This window comes from Octopus sinensis, linkage group LG1 (assembly GCF_006345805.1).
Source record: "Octopus sinensis linkage group LG1, ASM634580v1, whole genome shotgun sequence".
In the NCBI taxonomy this organism is placed as follows: Eukaryota; Metazoa; Mollusca; class Cephalopoda; order Octopoda; family Octopodidae; genus Octopus; species Octopus sinensis.
Window position 1 is genome coordinate 65,996,690 of NC_042997.1, and position 12,654 is coordinate 66,009,343.

The 12,654-nt window shown below is 34.8% G+C and overlaps 1 protein-coding gene across 2 annotated transcripts in view; it reads right to left on the minus strand.

Moving 5' to 3' along the window:
- The window catches only part of LOC115211563, a 389,040-nt gene that overhangs the window by 92,329 nt on the left and 284,057 nt on the right, over nucleotides 1–12,654 (minus strand). For both annotated transcript variants that reach the window (XM_036501657.1, XM_029780127.2), the window contains one exon: nucleotides 4,852–4,935. In XM_036501657.1, coding sequence (XP_036357550.1) covers nucleotides 4,852–4,935 — 84 coding nt within the window. The remainder of the gene's footprint in view (nucleotides 1–4,851; nucleotides 4,936–12,654) is intronic.

A 12,654-nucleotide genomic window follows, 5' to 3' on the forward strand; every position in this document is an offset into this window, starting at 1 on the left:
ACAAGAAAACAAATGACATGTTGGCTACTTGAGAAATTCTTTTGTGTAGTTTCCATGACTTTGCAGAGACAAGAGCGAATACAAGGAGTCCTTCAAGAAACACAATGAGATCGATTAGGGATTAAGCTGAGATAAAACCTAAAATGGTAACGGAGTAGAATTGCTGTTGTCATCATTGTTGTTGATCATCAAAGATGTTCAAGCTATAATCACACTATTTTACCAAAGTTATCTTGGACTACATCATCTAATGTGCTTTTTCTTTTTATATTGTTACCTGGGGGGGAGGTTAGATGTTTTTTTTAGCTGGCATAGTGTGATTCTTGAGATAACAAATGCTGGCATGACTATGTAGTTAATTTAACTGTGAATCCATCTGGTTTCAGGCTCTATCACAAGAGTGTGGCACCTTGAGCAAGTCTCTCCATCATATAAAAAGAATCTATTATACATATACTTATATATGAATGAATGAATGCATGTGTGTGTGTGTGTGTGTATCATCATCATATATATATATTTATATATATAAAGTTGATAGGAGAACTCAATAAGTGCAGGCATGGCTACATGGTAAGAAGTTTCCTTCCAAGCCACATGGTTCAGGATTCACTCACATTGTGTGACACCTAGGACAATTCTCTTCCATCATAGCCTTGCAAGTGAAGTTGAGTGATGGAAAACTGAAAGACGCCTATCATACATACATTTAAATTCTTCTTGTTAATAAGGAGCTGGTTTCTAACAAAAATACAAAGCTCTATCATTGGAATGTAGATAACAAAAACAGTGTCACATTTTAAACTTGAGATAGTGGGGGAGACAAACACAGACGCACAAACATATACATACATACATACATACATACATACATACTACATACATACATACATACATACATACATATATATATATAGAGAGAGAGAGAGAGAGCAATAAGAAAATGGATGGGATCAATAGGTGGTTCATCAACTTTTAGACATATGTCAACTTATTTACTAAAAACTTGTAATAACTTATTTCTCATATGCATTATATTAAAATAATATCCCCTTAGTATATCACTTTAACCATAAATCCATATGTGTGTCTCTGTGTGTATGTATATATATATATATATATATATATATATATATGAATTCACCTTTTCAACTACTTTTTATTTTGTTTACAATTTGTTTTATTTCATTGGTTATCAATTAACCAACCATAACTCAGACAAAGCAATTCAAAATTTTGATGACCAATTAGATTAAGTAAATGAATAAAAGTAACCCCTCCCCACTTCCCGTAAGATTTAAACTACTGCAAAAAGAAAAAAATAACGAAGTAATAAGCATACCACGTTTCTATATGTAAATACAAATTAGTCTGCGTATTATTGTTGTAGTTATATTTATAACGATACAAACTAATACACCGATTCTACATTCCAAAACACATATAATACGTATATACATATAAGTATGTTTGAATGGAAAAATATATATGTATATATAAATTTGTGCCTGTAAGTATATGTGCATATGCATATATACGTTCCCCATGTGTATGCAGTTTCGTTCTGACATAACTGTAATAATTTTAAGATATATTGATTGCAAAATTACTATTCTTATAACTTTCAAAAATCTCTTTATATTTTATATTCTATATTTTATCTAATATGAATAATAGAATGCATCTAATATTAATAATATTAATAATAATTGATTATTGTGTATGCTTGTATATGTAAATATGTATGTACATTTAAGTATATATATAAGTATTTATGTATATTTATATATGTATGTATATGTGTATCTATTTATAGGTATTTAAATGTGTGTGTATTTTATTTATTTCATATTTATATTTATTTATAACTTAACCTTATGTACTTTATTATCACTGATGAAGCCAAGAGAAACACCCAAGTACCTCAACTTCATCTACTTATTACTTCAGTCCACTGGAAGAATGAGGTATTTTTGCCTCTATTTACAATAGGCTTCTTTCAGTTTCCATCTACCAAATATACTCACAAGGTTTCAGTCTGCCCAAGGCTACAGTAGAAGATACCTGCCCAAAGTACCATGTAGTGGGACTGAACCTGGAACCATGTGGTTGGGAAGCAAACTTCTTACCACACAGCCACTCCTAAAAATTCTTCGAGGCAGTACCCCAGCATGGCTACAGCCTGATGACTGAAACAAGTAAAAGATAAGGGATGCCAACAACCCCAAATGACCACTGACTAGAATTCCTCATTAGCCCTTTAGCATTCAGATTACTTTGTCAAATGCAAGGCTTATTCATGTTGTTTTGATTTAATCATGCATTTACTCACAGCTTTGAGATTTCAATGATGCAATTCTTTATATTTAGAATGACATTGTAGGGTAAATAAGAGAGGCTGAATTTGGCTGGTTTGAACATAAAACTGGTAGAATATGTGGGTCTGATATGGCCAGTTTAAATGCTAAAGGGTTAAGCAAAGAGATGCATCAGTTAACAACCCTCTACATATGTAAGGTAAGAGGCATATTGAAGCATTGATCACAAAATACCCTGTTCAAGACTACATCCCAAAACAGGTTGTCTAACTGATTAGTGGATCACCAACACTTACAGACATGTTATTAGAGGCAGTTAAAAGTATAGTAGTGAGCACTACCCAGCCTAAGCCCATCTGATGCACCAGCTTCTACATTTTGTCATCACTAACAGGTCCCACATTCTAAATGGGAAGGAAGGAAGAAAGGATTTTAACAGATGGGACTGACAGAATAATTACTCTTTTACTCTTACTTGTTTCAGTCATTTGACTGTGGCCATGCTGGAGCACCACCTTTAGTTGAGCAAATGATCCCCAGGACTTATTCTTTGTAAGCCTAGTACTTATTCTATCAGTCTTTTTTGCTGAACTGCTAAGTTACGGGGACATAAACACACCACCATCGGTTGTCAAGTGATGTTGGGGGGACAAACACAGACACACAAACATATACACACACATACATATATAAACATATACGCGACGGGCTTCTTTCAGTTTCCGTCTATCAAATCCATTCACAAGGCTTTGGTTGGCCCAAGGCTATAGTAGAAGACACTTGCCCGAGGTGCCACGCAATGGGACTGAACCCAGAACCATGTGGCTGGTAAGCAAGCTACTTACCACACAGCCACTCCTGCACCTTTAAAGAATAAGGAAAGTGCTAGGGTCAATTTGTCCAACTAAACCCTTCAAGGCAGAGCTTTGGCACTGGCTGCATTTCAATGACTAAAGCAAATATAAAAGATAAAAGGTACCTTATCTACGTCATGTGCTCTTTATTTTAATCTATTTCAAAGCAGCAAGTCGGCAGAATTGTTAGCACACAAGGAAAAATGCTTATCAGTATTTTGCTCATCTTTACTCACTGAGCTCAAATTCTGTCACGGTTGACTTTGCCTTTCATTCTTTTGGGTTTGAGATAATAAGTACCAGTTAAGAACTGGGGTCAATGCAATAGACTAGCTCCACTCTCATGAACTTGCTGGCCTTGTGCCAAATTTTGAAACCAATATTTTAATATATTTTAAGGCAGCCAGCTAGCAGAATCGTTAGCATGCCAGGCAAAATGCTCAGTAGCATCTTGTAAGTCTTTACATTTTGAGTTCAAATTACGCTGATGTCGGCTTTGCCTTTCATCATTTTGGTGTCAATATATAAGCACCAGTTGAACATAAGGGTCAATGTCATTGACTTACTCCTTCCCTCAATCTTGCCGGACTTGTACCAAAATGTGAAACTGATATTTTAATGTATTTTAAGGCAACAAGCTGGCAGAATCTTTAGCTTGCCAGGCAAAATGTTCAATGGTATCTCATCCGTCTTTACATTTTGAGTTCAAATTCCAAAGAAGTCGACAGTGTTTTCCATCGTTTCAGGGTCAATAACATAAGTATCAAATAAGCGCTAGAGTCAATGTAATCAACTAGCACCACTCCTGAAATTGCTGGCCTTGTGCTAAATTTTGAATCCAATATTTTAATGAATTTTATGCTATTAACTACTATGCTACCTTGAGGGCAATGTAATTTCATATATAACGTAATCCCACTAATTTTGGACTTCAAAATCAGAAATATATTTTACACCCTTATCTGTTTTTTAAAGTTTAACGTGACTCCTGAAAATCTGATCCCTGGTGTTAAGCACATTAAATTTCTCACACTATGCATGAGTAAATATGGTATTTCTGGTTACTTCTGGAATGAATATCAAAACGAAGTAATTAGTCTCTATATGTGTGAGTATATCTTTGGTGCATTTTATTTCTCCTGCAATTTATTTCATTGTTTTGTGTTTTATATTGCACATGTTGAATTATCAAATAATTTGCTACAAGAGGAAAATTTAAAAAAAAACAAATTTCCTTCTTAAATCTTGATAACAAAAATTTTCCCTCTGTATGGTCTAGAGATTTCTAAGATACCAAGACAAACAATTGAACAAAAAAAAAATGAATAAATAAACATGAGTGACATTTCATTTCTTGAAAATTTGATATTGTGGATGGCTCAGGTGATGATGATGATAATGATGATGGTGGTGGTTATCCAGTTGTAAAATCCATCTGAGAAGTAAAAAACACAGTGAAGATGCCTGTGTGAGAATGTGTGTGTGTGTAAGAGAGAGAGAGATAGTGAAGGACCATAAGAAGTAAAACACAGAACTATACATCCTATGCAAGCATAGAGACAGACTTAGTGATGGTGGTGGTGGTTGTTGTTGTTGTTGTGGCGGTGGTGGCGGTGGCGGCAGCACTGATGCATGCTAAAAAGAAATACGACAAATGATTTAAACAGTAACAAACTTACCGGGAAAGGCCTCAACAGGATGTAGTAAGCCATCATCTTGCAACTCATAGAGTTCTTCATCATCATGTATTTCTGGTTCCAAATCTGAAAAGAGGTAATAGAGATACATAAAGTTGGTTATCAATTAAAACTGTAGCAGAAAAAGCAATACCAAATATGGTAACAGTTGCATAGTAGGGCATGTTGGGAGGTGGGTCCAGGGTATGTAACAGGCTTCTTTCAGTTTCTATCAATGAAATCCACTTACTGTGTTTTATATATACATACACACATGTACGTATATATGAGGGGGTGCTGAAAAGTCGCTGGCTTTGGGTAAAAGAAAATACAGGAGGATCAGTTAATTATGATTTTATTTAACATATCCCGTTCTCAGATTCACATACTTATTGCAGTGGTCCTTCAGTTTTTCTAAGTCCTGTAAAAAGAACTCTGATGGTTGGGCTTCCAACCAGGCCTTTCATGATACCCTTAAAGCCAGGAACTTTTCAGCACCCCATGTATATATATATATATATATAATATATATATATATATATATATATATATATATATACATATATATATTATATTATATTATAAAAGCACTCAGTCCATTCTGTGGTGTGGTTGGTGTTAGGAAGGGCACCCAGCCATAAAAACCATGCCAAAACAGACACAGAAGTTCAGTGCAGTCTTCAGCCTGGCCAGCTCTTGTTAAACCATCTGACCCATACCAGCATGGAAGGTGGTCATTAAATGATGATAATGATTATATCATCATCATTTAATGTCCATTCTCCATACTGCAAGCCCCATGAACACTCATATGTGTGAATAGATGCATACATGTCACACACACACACACACACACAAACCAACAAATATTTCACAAGATCTATAGACTGAAATTGGATACATGATGCCACAAATAGGTATAATTTCCCAAGTGTCACACTCACAAACACAGACACACACATGAATAAACATTAAACATACACACAAACATATTCTAACACATACACCAACGTAGCTTGAAGATTAACAAAATCCAATATGCTTTGTTCTTGCTACGGCTACTGCTGCTACTGGCATTGTTGTTGGTGTTGTAAGAATTATATTTTTGCTTTGCATTCTTGTCCTTGTATTTATTTATTTATTTATCTATTGCTTTTTTCCTATCTTTTGTTTCTAAAAAGATCAAAGATAAATTACAGTAAACATTCTAGTCAGGCTGATATTTATACACATACATATATTATATATATATATATATATATATATATATATATATATATAATATATATATATATATATACATACATATACATATACACACACACACATATATATACATATATACACATACACACACATACATACATATATATATATATACACATACATGCACACACACACATACATGTACATATTTGTACATAAATATTATTGAATCAAATCAAGAAATTTTTGTAAGCATGAATTACTATCAATAAACATTTACATCCGGAAACCAGAAATCTAAACAACTCTGCAGATACACCAAGTGTTTCATACAAAATGTCGAGTCAAACTCAAAGAAACACACACACACACACACACACACACACACACACACACACACACACACACACATCCATATATTGAATTTAAAGCAAAACAGTTTCAAAATGTGTATATGTTGTTGGGTATTTTCAATGGTATTTGAACATCATTCCCACTTAAGGGAAGAAAAATTGAAACTGATCCCTGGTCAAGCAATTACATATAGCCAAAAAAGGGTTTCTTTTGTTGCTGTTGTTGTTATTGTTTAACTCTCAGTCACTCCTGACTGAGCTGATATATGATCAAAGGTGTTCCAGCCTTGGTTGATGCAGTAATATATTTGATCATATTAGACCAGTCTAAGTGTACAAGAATGGCATTGATGATGACAGAGATGCTGCCTGGGCTAGGCTGGGTGGCACATATCTTCATTTGGGTTTATTGTCTAAAATATCCCTATGACCTACTATTTGCTGCCCCACTCCACTTACATTGGGCTCATTGAATAGTTTTAAATCCCTCATCTGCCTCCACCTGCTCTGATACTCCCCCTCTTTGATACTTACTGATCAATCATCTGTCTCTGTCACTCACACTCACACTCTGTCACTCACTCTCTCTCTCTTTTGCTCACCCTCACCCCCTGCTACTCAGACTCTCTCACTTACCCTATCTCTCTCTCACTACCCTATCTCTCTCACTACCCTATCTCTCTCTTATTACCCTCTCTCTGTCACCATCTCTTTCTGTCACTCACCCTCTATTTTTCTCTCTCTCTCACATTTACCACCCTGTAACTCACCCGCCTCTATCACTCACCCCTTCTTTCTCAATACCCTCTCTCTGTCACTCACCATATCTTTCTCTCACTCATTCTCTATTTCTCTCTCTCTCTCATTTACCATCTCTCTGTTGCTCACTCCCTCTCTCTCTATAACTCACCCTCCTCTATCACTCACCCTTTCTCTTATCCTGTCTCTTCACTCTATCACTGTAACACTATATTTATTACTCCTTCATTGACTTGCCATCTTACCAATCTATACTACAATAATAAAACTGAAAGGATAATACTAATCAGTTATTAATATTTTTGAAATTTTTTCTCCCTCTTATTAAGGCCTAACATTAGCCAAAAAACGAGCCTATACATGGCTTTACTTTAGTATTTAATCCAGCCATATCCGGCACAGATATTCTACCCGTTTTATGTTAAAACTGATCTGATCCAACGTCTTACACTTACTCTACAATGTCATATTAAAAATATACAAAAGCATCATTGAAATCTTGAAGCTACAAGATAATGTATGATTATTTCAGAATAATGTTAAAAGACAAGCAAATACATTTGATAAAGAAATCTGAATGCTAAAGGGTTAATTCTATTCATACTAATCCTCTGAGATTCCCCTTGTTTCTATGATATAAGGCTGTCTGTTTTCAAGAATTTATACATAAATTTAATATAATAATAATAATGAAATTATTGCATACAGTGCTCAGGTGCACCACAACTTGTCAAAAGTGCATATAAAGCATATGCAGTAATGTACAAATGTATGGGAAGTGGACAGTGTATGAGTCAGATACATGTTTGCGTGTGTATGGAGGGAAGAAAATCAGGTGTAGTGTTGGCGAATGTCAGGAAGCATGGAAGTTTTGAAGGATGCAGTGCTCCGACAACTAACAACTGATGCCAGCAGTTTGTTCCATACTTCAGTAACTCTTAGCATGAAAAAATGTTTCCGAAAGTCATGGGAGCTGTTCTGTTTTCTGACTTGATAAACATGTCCACAGGTGTTAGACAGGTGAAGTTTGAAAAGGTGCTCAGAGTTATTGTTTGTAAGATGGTTAATAATTTTATGGGGGTCTGCCAAGTCAGCTGCCAAACATCGGAGTTTCAATGCCCAGGGAAGTAAGGGTTCAGAATATGGCAAATGCCTGATGGAGAGTATTCTCTTGGTTGTATGTCGCTGAACGGTTTCCAGACGATTAATATCCTGGGCAAGATAGGGGTTGCAGACCGGTGATGCAAATTCCAGGTGAGGCCGCACCATAGCTATATAAAGCCTCAGACAGATAGCCAGAGAGCAGCTCACAAAGGACTTGGAAACCTTTTGAACATCAACTGCCTGATGTTATGATAAAAGTTCTGTATTTAAAGTGATCAAAAATAAAACCTTCTATCAAAATTTCATTTTAGTTTATATTCTGAACATGAACTTAATAATGTTAAAGTTATTTTACTGAATTCTTTTTCCTTTTTAAGATTATCTGAAACAAAGACAGTGTATTTCCACAGAAACATGGTGACAAAAGGGTTAAACATTCTATCAATATTTTATATAAGAAGGAAGTGAGCTGACAGAATCATTAGCACACCAGGCAAAATGCTTAATGGCATTTCATCCATTTTCCCATTCCGAGCTTAAATTCCACCAAGGTTAACTTTCCCTTACATCTTTTTGGGAGTTGATAAAATAAGTACCAGTTGAACAGTAGGCTCAATGTAATCAATTAGTCACCCTTGCCCCAAAATTTCAGGCCTTGAGCCTTTAGTAGTAAGGATTATTATTATTATTATTATTATATTATTATTATTATTATCATCATTATTAAAGTGGCAAACTGGCTTAGCAGTTTTCATCCATCTTCATGTTCTGAGCTCAAATTCCACTGAGGACAACTTTGCCTCTCGTTCTTTTGGGATCAATAAAATAAGAACCAGTTGAACACTGGGGTCAGTGTAATCAACTTGCCCTACAACTCCCCCAAAATTTCCGACCAAAATTTGAAACCAATATTTTATATAAGATCTCTCTGTAATTTTGTGTCTCAAATTCCTCCTTAATGATGGAAAAGTTAGCTATTTCAGTTAAGCTCTCCACTTATTTATTTATTTCCAGAAATTAATTGAAGCACGGAGATGAAATTTTTTTTCAGAAAAAGTCACAAGAGGGTAAATGATTTAAATATTTGGTCACTTAACCCTTTCATTACTATATTTCTGACCAAAATACACCCCTCATGAGTTTCAATTAAATTCTAAAATAATCATGAATCTAGGCTTGTTTCATTAAATAACTGTAACATTTTTACTTATCAACATATTAATGTGATATTTGGAACATAATTAAAGAAAGGGTTCTTAATCAATTCTATTGCATAACTTTTGTCTCAAAGTGACTTTAATTACAGGTAAATCCAGGTAAATTGAGCAAAAGGTAAAAATATTAAAATTTTAAATTGAGGAAAAGGTAAAAATATTAAAATTTTGTTTAAACATCACCATAGAAAATGAATCATCAGCTAATATTAAAATGGGTATGCAACAAAATTTTGATAAAGAAGAATTGTGCACATCACTATATCATCAGTTGAATTTAATGCACAACAGGTGTACCATAAAGGTGGAATAAAGTGAAATACTGGAATCCACCGCAAGTTTGACCGAACTAAAGAAATCGGTCAAAAAATACTATACAGCCCTGGTTATGGTATGGAAGTGATAAATTCCAGACCACATCGTTCCCTAGGCCATGCTGACTAACATTATTTTCCCTGTATAAAAACTAAATCCACGCAGTACCCAGTATTTGCTTCACAAATTTTCCAAAATTTGAATCCCCATTTTGTGTTTGTTTATATTTTGCGTAAGTTTGTTTCCGCATTGATTGTTTCAAACAATAACTTCCAGACCATATCGTTCCTTAGGCCATGCTGACTAACATTAGTTTCCCTGTATAAAAACTAAATCCACAACAGTACCCAGTATTTGGTTCACAAATTTTCCAATTCGGAATCAATGCTTGATAACATGAAACTCCAATCCATTTTCAAAGTTGAAGAAAAATCGATGCCGAAAAAAATGTGGAAAAAAATCTCCCAAAATTCAGGGAATTAAAATTACACGTCGATCATTGTACAAAACTGTAGATGAACTGTTTATGAAGTATAATCACGTGTTTTCACGAATGTACTAAAGAGATTTGCTCTGATATTCTCATTTAAATATGAATAGGTAAATTCGGGCAGCTTTGGGCGGTTTGGTCACATTAACCAAAATTTTTTTCGGGCGGCTTTGGGCAGTTTGGTAATGAAAGGGTTAATAATGGCTAATTTTTCAGTCTAATTCTCTCCCTTTTCTGCCACTCTGCTGGCCTTAACCTTCAAAATAACATATTATTATTTTTTTTTTTCATATTGGAAACAAAATAACAATGTTGAATTAGTGCAGTGAAGGTAACTGAACCAATCAGATGAAATGAACATCAGAGATGCTGTACTCCTTGCAGAGACTGGAGTAGCTAACTCAGTGGTATTGTAAGCTCTTCTTCTGAATCTATGGCAACACTGGAAATATTTCCATATCATCAGTAGATAAGTCACAAGCATTTTACCCCTAAGTCTATACACTTCACCTGTATGGGACAACAAGGACTGAATTAGTCTTCACCAAACACAGCTGCTATGACTTAGTTTCAGCTGCCCTGTCTAATTATTTGGTGACTAACTTCTGTTGTTTGGCTTCCAGACCAATCTTCTGCAAGAAATATGACAATAATCTAGCAGGAAAACCACAACTGCCAACATCAATAAGGAAAGTGGTGATGTGTCATCCTTTGATAAAGGCCTTGTCAACCAAATCCTGATATTCGGTTTACTTAAGCTGGTGAGAAGTGTTGAGCCTGTCCTCTCAAGGCATTGCAAAGTTCAATACATAACAGGTATTTGACAGTTTCTTTATTGAAAGTGGATGGAACACATGGAAGTGGGAGACCCAAGAAGACATGGGATGAATTACTGAAGAACAACCTCAGGAAGCTGAACTTTTCAGGCAAGACGACAAAGGACTGAGATACCTAGTGCCTAGTCGTACTCAAGAAGACCCTGCAGCGGAGGTGTTATGACTGATCTTTCTGGCAGTGTAAAGCATTCATGGTGATGCCACATAAAAGTGCTCATGTGGTGTCATGTAAAAGTACCCATGTGGTGTCACATAAAAGTGCCTGCACAGTATCATGTAAAAGCGCCTGTGCAGTGCCACATAAAACTGCCCGTGCATCGCTAGTTAGCATTAGGAAGGGCATCCAAATCAGACTGGAGTCTGGTGCAGCCCCAAGTTTGCCGGCTCTAGTCACACCATCCAATCCATGCCAGCATGAACAACAGACATTAAATGATGAGATAATGATGAAGGAAATGCAAAAGTCAATCCACAGCTGGATTTGAACTTGGAACATAAAGAGAAGAAAATGAATAGCCAGTTCGGTTAGATGTTCATTTGGTATGGCACTTTAACATTTCTGCTACCTTCTTTAGATTTGACAATAATAAACATAGTATCTGTTTAATTTATTCAGCTCTGCTAACTAACTGCACTGGAAATTAAGATCAGATTAATGAGGCAGTAGCTAATTTAGTTACTCTCAGAAGGAAGTAAAGTGTTCTTTGTTAATTAGTACCGTATCAATCAAATATTCTCTTTAGAACACATTCAATAATTTGTTCTCATTTACGTTTTTTAACAAAATAACAAAGAAAAGTAGCTAAGAGATCCTTAAATGAAAGATCGTAACAAACTGCAATAACTAGGATCAAATCACAAGTCAGTCTATTCAGAAACTAAATTCTCTGTTATGACTCAAATACAACAGAATTAGATAATATAAATGTGAAACCAGCACAAAAGGAAAGATTTTATTCAAACATGCACACATGCACACAATTATGGAAGAAAGAGATAAAATGATTATTTGTTCATCTTAATCAAATATTCGCATTATTGGAGCAAAAAATTAAATATTTCTTTTACCTTAGAAAAATAAATTAAAATAATTTTATCCTTGAGTCATTGCATGTATATACAAATATGCATTTATTGCTATATATATATAAGTAATCACGTAAATATACACTAACATAGATTTATAGAGACACATACACAGGTTTGGTAAGGTGTAGTTGAAACACATATACACATGTATGTATTGATATATGCAGGTTTCTATATATATATATATAATGTATGCATATGAGTATACACACACACACACACATATATGCATATGAGTATACACACACACACACACATACATATATACACACGCACGTGTGTGTGTATACACATATTTAAAATCACAAATTGCTTCAAGTCAGAATCATATACAGAAGCCAATAAACAAAAGCCAACAAAGAGAACATAAAGAAGAACCATAGATGTGACATGAACTTTAGAGCATTTATACAATGTGATGTCCTACCATTCACACTACA